Raw genomic sequence first — 15,525 nt, 5'->3', positions numbered from 1 at the left:
CTGACAGAACGAGTGCTACCTGTCTGCTTCTAGTATCTGTCTGTGTCACTTCGCGCTACATTCAAGATCATGTTTGTACCAGCTCGCCCAACTGTCTATCTGTTTGCATTACGTTTTTATCACTGTTTTGGCAGTTCACAACGCAACAGTGTTAGGCACCTTGGCTACCCAACTGCCAAACCTTCGCAAAACAGCAGTGACACGAGGAGCCATTTTGCAAGGATTGCGAGTATCACGAGTACCTCACGCTTCCGGCGACATCAGATGGGGCACACAGCTCTCCACTGGGGGAAGGAGTGGTGCTTGCGTCTGTCTGCAAACTTGAGGTTCAGACCCCTATTCTGGTACCAGCAAATCTCCTCATGGGTCATAGCACGTCGGCATTCACAACTGTAGCCACCAACCTATTACGATAAGCATCTTCGCCTATCTGTTTCACAACAAGTGAGGTGTGGTGCCGTTAGAAGCATGCTGCAAGCTTTGAGGGGATAACCCAAGTGTGCTGCCATTCTCTGCTGCAGATGGCACAAAGTGAGCGTCATCTTCCACTCTAGTGGCATCATGGTGTTACCTGCCAACTCTATTTCATTTTGGCTTCCCATCGCCGTCTTAGAGCACAAACATGCATCTCGGGTCCCTTGGAAGCTTGGCAGGCGTTGGCATTTCTTGCCACCAACAGTTCTCACCAAGTGAGCAAGTTAACACTTCCCACCATGTTCTGCCCTTAGAAGCTGCTGACCCACGAGGAATGCAAACTTAAGCGCTTGGCATAGCCACAAAAACAACACGTGTCATCTTGGGCCCCACCAGATCAATGCGTGTCGGCGTCTTCTGCTGCAGCAATTCATGCAACGCTTTGCATTACATAAGTGTCAACTACAGTTGAGCCTGCCAAATTTTTAAGTGACTTCTGATCATACATTTTCCCAGCCAATATGTTTTACAGTAAAAGCTCATTAATTCACAGCTCACTAGTTCGAAATTTCGCATAATTCGAAGTAGCCTCCGCAGTCCGTCCAACAATATATTGAAAGCAGTGTGTAATGCATCCGGCTAATTCCCACTGAAATGCACACCGCCACCGACCATTCGAACTCTGCGCCATTGTGGATGGGGAGAGTGCTAGTGCACGAAAGCCCGTCGACTACGCTGGCATCACCGCGTGGGCCACGCCACTTTGCTCTTTCCATCTGCAGCCCTTTGTTTAGGCCTGACTGGAGAGAGATGCATTTGTTCCTTGCCAGCTATGTTAACGCCCCTGTTGCAGGTCACTTCTCTCCCTCTCTCAAGACCTTAAAGATAAAAATGCGGATGCAACATTGCATGTTTCTTTTTTTCTTTACATCCTTGCATCTTTTTGTTATATCTTGGATGCTATGCTCTTTCCCTGCGAAGTGTTCTGCCGAGAACTGGCACCAGGCAATGTCTGAAACGTGGCTGCCATGATGCTTATTGGCACTTGCAGTACCAAAAAGCATAGCCTTTGAGATTCGTGGCTATTACACGTATCCCAGCATTGTGTGGGCGCCGCCTCTACGTATAGTGGAACTCGGCAGCATGCAGTCGGTGCAGCCACAAAAATACGACAGAGACCGATGTTGCAGCAGGTTGTGGTGCATTTTGCGAGTGCATTTTAGAGCGCAGCTCTTGTTCCTGCGGCACAAAGGTGCGTTTATAGCCCAACGTTTTCGCCGTACATCGTTTACAGCCAGTCACGCTATGCCACTTGCGCTGCGCCAGCTGAAATGCTGTCCCCTCTAGACAGGCGCCGTCGGCTGCTCTTTTCAGAGCTTGCGCAGAACGATCCTCAACCCACGTGCCGCTTTGAAGTCTTTGAACGGGTGTCTATGACTGTCGGCGAAGTGGCGTAGGCAACTTTCTTCTCCACACTATGCACTGTGGTTCGGTGCAGTCAACGCAACGAACGCACAGATGGAGCAACAGCCATCTCGATGTCAGGCACGTCGGACTGCATTGGCCACGTCCGGTTATGTTGGCTGCACCAGTGCTTCGAACTATAGACATTGTTCTCACCAATGCGAAGTAGGGAGTGTGTGGGCTCATGCTATGTAGGACAATATATGTGCCTTAACCGGGCAATTTTTTTCTCCAACTTTCATTGGCTCGAATTTTGTATAATTTGAATTTTTGTAACATCCCTGCAGAATATGAATTAACGAGCTTTTACTGTATCTTGCGTTTTTTTTTTTTTTTCAAAGCATATGAATGAGGTTCTACCGTAGTTGGCAAATGATTGTTGAAGTAGACAAACTTGACACTACGAACTGCTGTTTGGTATGCTAAACTATGTCTTACTTTCTCCCCATTCCTGAGCATTTCTCCAATGCTTAGCTGTCTTGAAGTAGCCTGTCTTTTTAATCTCGAGTCTGTATAAGAGTGAATATCATATTTCCCTTCATTATTAGCAAATTTTAGCTGATCAGTGAGTGATATTAGCACCAAGTCAGTCGAATACTCTTATTGAAAGCTGTATATTGACATGGTGTAAGAGTATTAAATTTGTGTATGTTTCAAACAATATTTTAATTACCAAAGAATCATAAAATACAAGTGGGTCTGTAATGTGTTATAAGGGAATGGTCCCCTTTTTTTTTGGAACACGGAGGTCACCCTCGCTTGTTTGGACTCATGCTGAAAAATTGCATGCTTAAATATAGGTTGACAACGTAAGCAAGAAATACCAGATAATAGTCGAGCAAGTAATTTTGTATGGCTTGCATGTTTATTATTCAGACCAGCATTAGTTACTTTGTATGTAACTCTGTATGATGATGGCTCCATTTAGAGTAGTTTCAAACAAGAAGAAAAGAATGCGGAAGATGTATAAGTGAAGATTTGCAGAGGTTTAGGTGTTGCTACTCGCTGAATACATAGCAGATTCTGGGTAAGACTGTACAATTTCCTATCATGCATTATACTAGAAATAGCGCTATTGTTCAAGCTTGTAGATATTTGTGAAAGTGTTTACCATTTCTCATTCTATTTGTTATAGCGATTTGTATTTTCTGTTATGTTGTTGCTTTCCTTTTTTCAATTCTTCAGAAAGATAATGGGAATGCTCCTTGTAGTGTGTAGCTAAGTTTGTGTTAATTGGCTGCTTTTTAGTTTGTTGTTATTTTCTTTGCTTTTTTGTGTGCATTGCTTGTAGTAATTTGTCAGTAATCCAGATAAATGTCAGATGAAGGGGTCTCTTTGCGCTTGTTTTTCAGAGAAGTGTGTCAACATTAATAAGGCATACAGTGCAAGCAGAAGTATGCACGGACAGGCACTAGCAGTGTCAGCCCAAGAAATCAGTGTGAGCAAAGACTGGAAATGCTTTGTGTGTATCATTTGTTGTTAGTGAATGAGAAGACCAATTCTCTTTTGTCAGTGCATTCAGGAAGCATTGTTTATCAAGCATAATGTTATCAAAGTTTCCTTTAATTAACTTCGTGGGAAGATGTGTAAAAAAACAATTTTATTTGCAAATCTTTCCATAAAATTCATTGAAGGAAAGTTGCATCAAACTAGAGCCAAATGGTATAGACAAAAATGGACACCACATTTGAAGTAGGCACTTAACATTACATATGTATCTAAAAGTTTTCAACGCTGCAACTTGAAGAATAAATAATTTTTTTTAAATGTTTGGTTGCTTGGTCTGCATTGTCCTGACTGGTCCACTGTTGCAGGTGATCCGAGCTCTGCAGCACGAGAACCGCACCAGCTGCCAGTGGCGACTGCTGGTGGAGCAGGCCCTGTACCTGGAGGACGTGGCACGCACCTCAGAGGCTGGCCGTGGGGAACGCCGATTGCGCTCGCCAACCCTGCTAGGTTCCTGGTGTGGACCCACCGTAGGTGAGGCCTTCAAAAAAGGGCCGCTCGCAAACACATGATAGGAACCATTCTTTACCATAGAATAGTTGTAACGCTTGAATCCCTGGCGTGGCTGTTGTTGTGGTGAAGGTGCATTGACCATGACAGGTGGCTTGATTGTATATTTGCACTTGGCATTTTTATGTGGCCTCGTGTACACAAATGCTTTTCCACTGTTACACTGAAGCCCCAATGAAGCTGTTCAGAAAGCTGCTCTTCATGAAGGTCTGCAACTTTCGTGAGCCTCTCTTCAATGGATGACATTAAAGAAGTCAGTGTCATGGCACCAAGGGCATTATGGGGAATTTTGAGGGTCAGTTTTGGTTTTGGATGCCATGTCCTGCTCAGCAAGGTACCGCTGCCATTGCAGTGAGCCCTGTCACCATTGAAACGCTCGGAAAACTGTGTGCTCTGTTGGGTCCTGGTGGGCGATATAGCCTTAGGCCCAAAAGTGTGGTGATGCAAGCCAGCCCGAGCTCGCACCGCTCGCACCACACTGCTTGTGTCAGCAAGAAGATAGAGCTCTTGCATAGCCCTGACATACTAGAGCAGAGATTCGTCAAGTTGCTGGGTCCGAAGCTCTAGCTCACAACACATGCAGCGCTCATAGTTGAGAAGGAGGACATCTTAGTTGAAATCAAGAAAAAAAAATGGGCATGGGCAGGACATGTAATGAGGAGGGAAGATAACCGATGGTCATTAAGGGTTACGGACTGGATTCCAAGGGAACGGAAGCGTAGCAGGGGGCAGCAGAAAGTTTGCAGGGACGGCATGGTCACAATTAATACATGACCGGGGTAGTTGGAGAAGTATGGGAGAGGCCTTTGCCCTGCAGTGGGCGTAAACAGGCTGATGATGATGATGATGATGATGATGATGATGATGACGACGACTTAGAGCACTAGGTGGCGTGTGCACCCCTTCCGTCAGGACTTGGAGAAGCTGTGCTGCTGCAGAAGCGGTGCTACCACGGTATGCAGTGGCGATTGCTCCAGACCATACTCGGTTGTTTCACCTTTCATCTTCAAATGTACTCCTGACACTAAAGGGCCAGTAAACAGCTTGGAGGGGAGTTCAGTTGCCTCTACAACAGGTGCACAAGAACTCACATGACCAACGAACGGAGCAGTGGCAAAGCGAAATGGCTCACGCATTGCAAATGTCACTCAGCTGCATATGAGGCACATCGTGGTCGGAAAGTGCAGCACCATTGTTGGCTAAACGGGTTGGCTCGCATTTGACATTGTCTGCCAGCGGTGCTTGGGACAAGCAGAGACCTGTGAGTGGTTTTGCACCAACAGCAAGGCAGGGATGCTCAGCTGTCGTTCACCGATTGGCGAACTGCAATCGGGACAGAGACAAGCCAGTGAGCGAGCTTGTGCCTATAGTAGAGAAGGAAGGCTGCACCACGGCACATTCGTCCAAGAAAACCACTTGGGAAAACAGTAGGCCTTTAAGCGTATGCATGCCAGCATCTAAGCAGGGTGGGTGTGTTGCAACACCTTGGGCACTGAACTGCACTCTGCACGTAGAGAGGCCACTGAGTGAGTTTGTGCCGCCACCTTAGCAGGGTGGCTCCATTCCGACACTTGCCTGTGCTTGGGGCAGAGAAACGCCCCCAAATGAACCGGCAGAGTAAAGTGGCTCCGACGCTGCACATGGCACAGTGAACGACGCTCAGGAAAGAGAGAGGCCAGCGAGGGTATTTGTGCCGGCATCTAAACGGGATGGCTTGGATGCTGCATATGGCAGTGAACGACACTCGGGGCAAAGGGAGGCCAGTAAGCGTAGTCATGCCTGCATCTAAACAAGGTGGCTCTGACGCTGCAGATGGCACACTGAACCTTTGTTGGGACAAAGGGAGGCTAGCAAGTGTATTCGTGCCGGCATCTAAGCGGGGTGGCTCCGACGCTGCACATGGTGCACTGAACACTTGGGACAAAGGGAGGCCAGCGAGGGTATTCGTGCCGACATTTAAGCAGGTGGCTCCGACGTTGCACATGGCGCACTGAACAATGCTCGGGGCAAAGGGAAGCCAGCAAGCGTATTCATGCTGCCATATAAGTGGGGTGGCTTTGATGCTGCACATGGCACAGTGAATGACGCTCGGGACAGAGGGAGGCGAGCAAGAGTAATCATGCTGCCATATAAGTAGGGTGGCTTTGACGCTGCACATGGCACAGTGAATGACGCTCGGGACAAAGGGAGGCCAGTGAGCATATTCGTGCCAGCATCTCAGTGGGGTGGCTCCGACGCTGCACATGGTGCACTGAACGACGCTAAGGAAAAAGGGAGGCCAGCAAGGGTATTCGTGCCGGCATCTAAGCGAGGTGGCTTCGACGCTGCACATGGCACACTGAACGATGCTCGCGGCAAAGGGAGGCCAGCAAGCGTTTTCATGCTGCCATATAAGTAGGGTGGCTTTGACGCTGCACATGGCACAGTGAATGGCGTTCGCGACAAAGGGAGGCCAGCGAGCGTATTTGTGCCAGCTTCTAAGTGGGGTGGCTCCGGCACTGCACATGTTACACTGAAAGACGCTTGGGGCAAAGGGAAGCCAGCAAGCGAATTCTTGCTGCCATATAAGTGGGGTGGCTTCGACGCTGCACATGGCACACTAAACAAAGCTTGGGAAAAAGGGTGGCCAGCAAGGGTATTCATGCCGGCATCTAAGCGAGGTGGCTCCAACGCTGCACATGGCACACTGAACGATGCTCGGGGCAAAGGGAAGCCAGCAAGCGTATTCATGCTGCCATATAAGTGGGGTGGCTTTGACGCTGCACATGGCGCAGTGAACGACGCTGGGGACAGGAGGAGGCCAGCAAAGGTAATCGTGCCGGCATTTAAGCAGGGTGGCTCCGACGTTGCAAATGGCACACTGAACAATGCTCAGGGCAAAGGGAAGCCAGCAAGCGTATTCATGCTGCCATAAATGTGGGCTGGCTTTGACGCTGCACATGGCGCAGTGAACGACGCTGGGGACAGGAGGAGGCCAGCAAGGGTAATCGTGCCGGCATTTAAGTAGGGTGGCTCCTACGTTGCAAATGGCACACTGAACAATGCTTGGGACAAAGGGAAGCCAGCAAGCATATTCATGCTGCCATAAATGTGGGGTGGCTTTGACGCTGCACATGGCACAGTGAACGACGCTGGGGACAGAAGGAGGCCAGCAAGGGTAATCGTGCCGGAATCTAAGCGAGGTGGCTCGGACGCTGCACATGGCAAACTGAACGATGCTCGGGGCAAAGGGAAGCAGCAAGCGTATTCATGCTGCCATATAAGTGCCCATGGCACAGTGAACGACGCTCGGGACAGAGGGAGGCCAGCAAGGGTAATCGTGCCGGCATCTAAGCGAGGTGGCTCCGACGCTGCACGTGGTGCACTGAACACAGCTTGGGAAAAAGGGAGGCCAGCGAGGGTATTCATGCCAGCATTTAAGCAGGGTGGCTCCGATGTTGCACATGGCGCACTGAACAAAGCTCGGGGCAAAAGGAAGCCAGCAAGCGTATTCATGCTGCCATATAAGTGGGGTGGCTTTGGCGCTGCACATGGCACAGTGAACGACGCTAGGGACAGAGGGAGGCCAGCGAGGGTATTCGTGCGGGCATCTAAGCGGGGTGGCTCTGGCACTGCACGTGGTGCACTGAACACAGCTTGGCAATAAGGGAGGCCAGCGATGGTACTCGTGCCGGCATTTAAGCAGGGTGTCTCCAACGTTGCACATGGTGCACTGAACAATGCTCGGGGCCAAGGGAAGCCAGCAAGCGTATTCATGCTGGCATATAAGTGGGGTGGCTTTGAAGCTGCACATGGCACAGTGAACGACGCTCGGGACAGAGGGAGGCCAGCAAGGGTAATCATGCCGGCATCTAAGCGAGGTGGCTCCGACGCTGCACATGGCACACTGAATGACGCTCGGGACAGAGGGAGGCCAGCAAGGGTAATCGTGCCGGCATCTAAGCGAGGTGGCTCCGACGCTGCACATGGCACACTGAACGACGCTCGGGCAAAGGAAAGCCAGCAAACGTATTCATGCTGCCATATAAGTGGGGTGGCTTTGACGCTGCACATGGCACACTGAACACAGCTTGGGAAAAGGAAGGCCAGCAAGGGTATTCGAGCCGGCATCTAAGCGAGGTGGCTCCGACGCTGCACATGGCACACTGAACGACGCTCGGGCAAAGGAAAGCTAGCAAACGTATTCATGCTGCCATATAAGTGGGGTGGCTTTGACGCTGCACATGGCACACTGAACACAGCTTGGGAAAAGGAAGGCCAGCAAGGGTATTCGAGCCGGCATCTAAGCGAGGTGGCTCCGACGCTGCACATGGCACACTGAACGACGCTCGGGCAAAGGAAAGCCAGCAAACGTATTCATGCTGCCATATAAGTGGGGTGGCTTTGACGCTGCACATGGCACACTGAACACAGCTTGGGAAAAGGAAGGCCAGCAAGGGTATTCGAGCCGGCATCTAAGCGAGGTGGCTCCGACGCTGCACATGGCACACTGAACGACGCTCGGGGTAAGGGAAGCTAACAAGCATATTCATGCTGCCATATAAGTGGGGTGGCTTTGTCGCTGCACATGGCACAGTGAACAACGCTCGGTATGAAGGGAGGACAGCGAGGGTATTCGTGCCAGCATCTAAGCGGGGTGGCTCCAATGCTGTAGATGACACACTGAATGACAGTCGGGGCAAATGGAAGGTAGCAAGCGTATTCACATGACAGTATCTACTGAAACGTATCAAGAAAACCAAGGTTGTGCACTTGATTGCTGTGCTTGTCACTGAAAGAAACGCGAAGACTGAAGCTACAGTATTTTCTCGGCTTATGAAACGCTTGCATGATAGCTATCAAAGCAACAATGTTATAGACGGGATAGCTGATTGCACAATATTGTGCAGTCTGAAATGCTCAATGTATACAGAAGCACACTGAATCTTTCACAATATGTTTATATATATCCAAGACAAGGCAAAGGCATCCTCAGGAAGTCTCTGGGATGTCAGCATCAGGACATTCATACATGCTAAGGATGTCCGGCAGTAATCCTAAAAGGCTGCTGATCAAGTCCATTTGCCGCAATCAGATACTGAGAATATATATACCAGGTACATAATTGGAGGACCATTTTAGGGTGACATAAGAACGTTTTCCAAGGAACTGGTGTTTGACACTGTAAATAGAAGGCAATTAATTATTTACTGAGGTTTTTTAGCGCACGAAAAGGGACGAAAGACAGTGGCAAGACACGGACTCAGCGCTAACTTCCAACAATTGTTTTATTCCACGAGGCGGTACACATATATATAGGTAACATACACCACCGTACGCATGCGCATATGTACTGATTTCTAATCAAATGAGACAGCAACGAGATGTGTAATGGAAAGTGAAGATGATATCAAAGATGAAAGAACGACCATGCATAGCCAAAAAGTTTTTTTGTGATTGCAAGATTAAAATGTCCTCTTCATCAGGCCACTCTCTGTGTCATATTTAAAAAATCGAATTCTTTTTTTGAAGGATCGATTGAAGGCGCGCTAACACAAGCGCTCCCCAAGCTAGCGATCTTCGCCGCTTCAATAATCTCACGTGTTCGCGCAGGGCTTCTTCCTATTACCGTGCACTGTTTATAAATGAGACTGCACCCATGCTTTCTGCAGTGAAAAGCCAGATGCCCCAATCCTCCAGTTCGCATATTATTTGCGTGTTCACGCAACCTGTCATTTATGCACCTTCCCATTTAGCCGATGTATTTTTTGCCGCACGACAGGGGCAGTTCATACACGATATTGTTCTCACAATGAACGTAGCATTCCTTGTGATTTGTCCGGCAACTGAGCTTCTCAGAACCACAGTAGCTGGCCTTGCACAAGTTGGACAGCTTGATTGGCGCTGAAAAGATGACGCTTACATTTGCGTTATTGTCAATCTTCTTCGGTCTGTGCGAGATATCGTGGATGTACGGTATGATTGCGCGTTTCTGCTTCACTCACGCATTTTCCGGTGAAGTAAACTGCTCATCCTGTCGCCCGCGTTTTGCAGTCTTAAGGAGACTTTCGGCCACAGCTGTGATGATATGCTGCGGGAAACCGGCCTGTTTCAAGCAATCCACTTGCGCCAGTAAACTGGACAAACACTTGTGAGGACATGAGCGGCGAAGCGCATTCATTAGGGTTGACTTTGCGATTCCCCTCTTAACCAACTTAGAGTGGCCCGATGAAAATGGCAGTAGCGGTTTGTTCGCCCTTGGTTCATGTGCCCAGCACACTTGGTGTCCCTCAAAAAACATTCTTATATGGAGAAATCGCAAAGTACCATCCTGTGGCATTTCATGCATAGCAGTGAGCGGTTGTAAACACTTGTTGAAAAGATCTAGCACTTGCGTGACATCAAGACAAACCTCCCCGCTAGGACTTGGATCGAGAAGCAAAAGGTTGTCGTCAACGTACCTATACACCTTTTTTTTTACATTTGAGTTTTCTAATTGGGCATCCAGTATCCTGTTTACACAAGCAAGATAATGGTCACTTAAAGTAGGCGCAATACAGGAACCAGTGCAAATTCCTTGTTTTTGAAGATAAACACTTCCATCCCACTTGGAGAATGTCGAGCGCAGGTACATGGACAATGGACAACAACCTTGGTTAGAGACGTTTCAAAATGCGCTGAGGGAAATGAAGTAGGAATGTGTATCTCAGCAGGTGTGGATGTTGTGTCGCGAGATAAACCATCCAGGCCATTCGTGCCCTTAAAACGTGTGAAACATTTCCTTCGCGAAAATAGCTTGGCACTGCTTCCTGCAGATAAAGAAGGTGGTTTTGTGGTCATATAACATAACTCGTTGAAACAGAAGGCAGATGAAACTTTGGATTCCGTTTTTCATAGCAGGAAAGATGTCTCAGTTGCGAAAGTGAAATTAGAAGCTAAAAAGCTTTGCCAGAAATTAAACCTGAGTAAACTGTTCCACGAAATCGAAAGTAAAAAAATCTGGCAGCCTTGAAATGTTTTTTTCGATCAATACCCATAAACCAGAATGGCCCCTGCATATTATAGTGTCGGAAGGTGGAACTTGGCAAAAGTGTGCAGGCCTTTTTCTTCAATGCAAGTCGAAGTTGCTTGCAGTGAATGATCCTTTTCCGACCAAGAACTCAGAAGAAGTAATAGGTTACCTGAAGACGCATGTAGGCAGTAATTTGAAAGCTTTCTCTATAGATGTAAAAGATCTATATTATTCACTACCACATGATGACTTATTAGTATGTGTTCAAGAGGCTATTGATGCTTACGATGAACTGAAGTTTGTAAACACCATCTGCATATCTACACAGGGTTTTCTTGAACTATTGTCCATGTACCTGCGCTCAGCGTTCTCCAAGTGGGATGGAAGTGTTTATCTTCAAAAACAAGGAATTTGCATTGGTTCCTGTATTGCGCCAATTTTAAGGGACCTTTATCTTGCTTGTGTAAACAGGATACTGGATGCCCAATTAGAAAACTCAAATGTAAAAAAGGTGTATAGGTACGTTGACGACAACCTTTTGCTTCTCGATCCAAGTCCTAGCGGGGAGGTTTGTCTTGATGTCACGCAAGTGCTAGATCTTTTCAACAAGTGTTTACAACCGCTCACTGCTATGCATGAAATGCCACAGGATGGTACTTTGCGATTTCTCCATATAAGAATGTTTTTTGAGAGACACCAAGTGTGATGGGCACATGAACCAAGGGCGAACAAACCGCTACTGCCATTTTCATCGGGCCACTCTAAGTTGGTTAAGAGGGGTATCGTAAAGTCAACCCTAATAAATGCACTTCGCCCCTCATGTCCTCACAAGTGTTTGTGCAGTTTTCTCGCGCAAGTGGATCGCCTGAAACAGGCCGGTTTCCCGCAGCATATCATCACAGCTGTGGCCGAAGGTCTCCTTAAGACCGCAAAACGCGGGCAACAGGATGAGCAGTTTACTTCACCAGAAAATGCGCGAGTGAAGCAGAAACGCGCAATCACACCGTACATCCACGATATCTCGCACAGACTGAAGAAGATTGACAATAACGCAAATGTAAGCGTAATCTTTTCAGCGCCAATCAAGCTGTCCAACTTGTGCAAGGCCAGCTACTGTGGTTCTGAGAAGCCCAGTTGCCGGACAAATCACAAGGAATGCTACGTTCATTGTGAGAACAATATCGTGTATAAACTGCCCCTGTCGTGCGGCAAAAAATACATTGGCCAAACGGGAAGGTACGTAAATGACAGGTTGCGTGAACACGCAAATAATGTGCGAACTGGAGGATTGGGGCATCTGGCTTTTCACTGCAGAAAGCATGGGTGCAGTCCCATTTATAAGCAGTGCACGGTGATAGGAAGAAGCCCCGCACAAACAACACGTGAGATTATTGAAGTGGCGAAGATCGCTAGATTGGGGAGCGCTTGTGTTAGCGCGCCTTCAATCGATCTTTCAAAAAAAGAATTCGATTTTTTAAATGTGACACAGGGAGTGGCCTGATGGAGAGGACATTTTAATCTTGCAATCACAAAAAAACTTTTTGGCTATGCATGGTCGTTCTTTCATCTTTAATATCATCTTCACTTTCCATTACACATGTCTCGTTGCTGTCTCATTTGATTAGAAATCAGTACATATGCGCATGCGTACGGTGGTGTATGTTACCTATATATATGTGTACCGCCTCGTGGAATAAAACAATTGTTGGAAGTTAGCGCTGAGTCCGTGTCTTGCCACTGTCTTTCGTCCCTTTTCGTGCGCTAAAAAACCTCAGTTATGGAATACCAACACGCCCTAACCTACGCTCTTTCATTATTTACAAATTGGTTAATATAATATGCATGACGCAACTTGTATGTGAGACACCATATTGTAGGGCTCCATTTTAATATTTGTGTGCTTTCATGTGCTCTGAAATCTCTGAAATTTCGCATCTTTGTTTCTTGACACCATTAAAAAAGCAGTTCGATATCAAACGAGCTACCTCAGGTGCAGCACCACCTATGCACTTACTACAGCATAGCCTTCGAGATCTGCTTTTGCTGCTTACAGAGAACCATTGGTGGAAAGTGCGCTTTGGACACAATGAGCAATAATAATAATAATAATCATAATAATCATAATAATAATAATTGCACATGTAATCGACTGCACACTGACACGCAGTTCGACTCAACTGAAGAAGGTGCTGGCACTTGCTGCAGCCGCTCTTTATTCACCTTCGTGACGTCATAGTTAGAAACAAGCAAAGTTGCCAACATCATAAAACTACAGTCATGGCATGCAAGCAGCTGTAGCATGCAAACATAACACCCCTTCCCCCTTATACAGAACATTATTAACAATCTGCTAATGCTAAAACATAGTCTCTCAAATTCCGCAGAACATTACGAACTCGTGGTGAACGACGCAAGCACGACTGATCGATCGTGCACGATGGCTCTCGCGATTTCGTGACCGGTTGCCCAATGTTTTCGGTCAACAGTGGCTGATGTGCAGATGCACCGTCTTGAAGTTGAACTTCTGCAGGTTGCTGCCTTACAACGTAACTGTTTTTGGGAGTTCCACTGCTGGGCCCATTGGTTACAGGGAACTCGGCAGGCTCGTTCTCTAGTTTCCATTCTGTGATCGTCAGTTCCGCTGTCGTGGTAGCCACGCCAATCCAATGCCAGAGCTGGTTCATATGGCAGCGAAGCACTCGGCCATCCGATAACACGACCTCATATGACCAGCCCCGTGGCTCTCAAGATAACTGCTGCAATCCATGGCGGACCCTGATAGTAGTTGCATGTAAAGACAAGATCTTCTGGCTGAAACATCCGCAGGGTGGGCACAGGTGCTGCCAGCTAGGGTGACCAGTCCGGAGCCCTGTCCAGATGCAGCCGGCCCAGCATAGTTCCCAACCGACGGCCCATTAAACGTTCTGCCAGCGGATGACCTGTGACCGTGTGCTGGGTCATGTGCTGCTGTAGCACGAAATCAGCCAGTCCCTTTTCCCACTTCCCATGGTGATTCAAGACAGGGTTGCTTTGGTCGTTTGCACCATTCTTTCAGCCTGTCCATTCGTGGTGGGATGGAAGGGCGCCAATGTAACCTGACGGATCAGATTTGCACTCAGAAAACTCTTGAATTCGAGGAACGTTAACAGTGCTCTGTTACCTGAGACGATTACGTCCAGCAATCCATGTGTCGCAAATAGCCTCTGCAAGATGCCAATCATGGTGAGTGACGTCATCGATGACACCTGAATGACCTCGAACCATTTTGAATATGAGTCAACTGCTACTAGGAAGGTCTGCCCATGAAATGGCCTGGCAAAATCAACATGCAGCCAGGGCCATGGCGTCCAGGTGGTCTCCCAATGGTGGACTGGTCCCTGTGGCATCTCTGGTCGCACCTCCTGACATGCCTGGCACCGGCAAACCCATTCTTCAATAGCAGCATCTATTCTGGGCCATATTCTGGAATACACATAGCTTCGAGTGAGTGCCTTCATCCTGATGATGCATGGGTGTCCTGCGTGCAGGGTTTCAAGTATTGGAAACGTAACTTTTCGGGCACCACCACCCTATCACCCCACAGCAAGCAACCCTTCTGAATGGACAGTTCATGTTGCCGTGACCCTTCTGAATGGACAGTTCATGTTGCCGTGAAATGAATGGTGCGAATTCGGGGCTCACGCACTCCCTTGGCCAGCCCTTCCATATCCAGTTCAGCATACGGGAAAGAATGCGATCTTTCGCAGCACAGGTGGCTATGTCCACAGCATGGAGTGGGGCCTCCGAAGTCATATTCAACAACATCACGACCTCTGCCGTCTCGGGGTCATCCTGGTACGGTTGCGGCAGAGGCAGCCTGCTACTGGTAGCCATTTAAGAAAATGAACCAACGCAGCATATGTGGCGACCACATTTGTGGCATATGGTGGTCAGGAACAAACAACATGAGCAGTGGGTTATGAACCATGTGAATCTGAAATGGGCGGCCGCACACGTAATCGTAGAACTTTTTCACACATGCTACAATAGTGAAAGCCTCCATGTCGATTTGTGCGTAGTTTCTTTCGGCAGAAAACAAAGTTCACGAATATAACGCAATCAGAGCTTTGGTGCCGTCAGGCAATGGGTGGCTGAGCATGGCTACAATACCGTACGAAGATCCATTGCACGCAAGGATCATTGGTTTCCTTTCATCAAAGTGTTTAAGGACTTGGTTTGATGCCAAGAGCTGTTTCACACCGACAAAGGCACTCTGTTGCTCTTGATCCCAGACCCAGGTTGCATGCTTGTCCAGCAGGCTCGGCAATGGTTGTTTTGTGAGGTAGGAAGGCGTAGTAGAAGTTTACAAGCCTCAGAAAAGCCTGCAGTTCAGCTTTTTCCTTGGGGCAAGGTGTGTTTATGATTGCCTATGCCTTTCTAGACGTCGGATGGACCCCTTCAGAATTGATAAGGAATCCCGGAAATTCCACTCTATCCACACCAAAATTACAGTTGTCCTTGTTGACTCTCAACCTAACTTCTTGAAATCGACTGAGAACATCGTGGAGGCGGCGAGAAAGCTCTTCATGTGAGGCACCAGCGGTGATGATGTCATCAAAATATGGAACGATGCCTGGTATGCCGGGCAGAGGGTTTCCATC

The 15,525-nt window shown here is 48.0% G+C and overlaps 1 protein-coding gene across 3 annotated transcripts in view; it reads left to right on the top strand.

Annotated features, from left to right (window-relative positions):
* Window positions 1–15,525, top strand: part of LOC126529762 (G-protein coupled receptor-associated protein LMBRD2B) — a 342,033-nt gene that overhangs the window by 213,903 nt on the left and 112,605 nt on the right. For all 3 annotated transcript variants that reach the window (XM_050177266.2, XM_072284303.1, XM_050177265.3), the window contains exon 9: window positions 3,693–3,858. In XM_050177266.2, the coding sequence (XP_050033223.1) occupies window positions 3,693–3,858 (166 nt within the window). The remainder of the gene's footprint in view (window positions 1–3,692; window positions 3,859–15,525) is intronic.

The sequence above is a fragment of the Dermacentor andersoni genome, chromosome 9, assembly GCF_023375885.2.
Source record: "Dermacentor andersoni chromosome 9, qqDerAnde1_hic_scaffold, whole genome shotgun sequence".
Taxonomy (NCBI): domain Eukaryota; kingdom Metazoa; phylum Arthropoda; class Arachnida; order Ixodida; family Ixodidae; genus Dermacentor; species Dermacentor andersoni.
The sequence above is the reverse complement of the archived record's forward strand: the minus strand, read 5'-3'. Positions and strand labels throughout refer to the sequence as shown.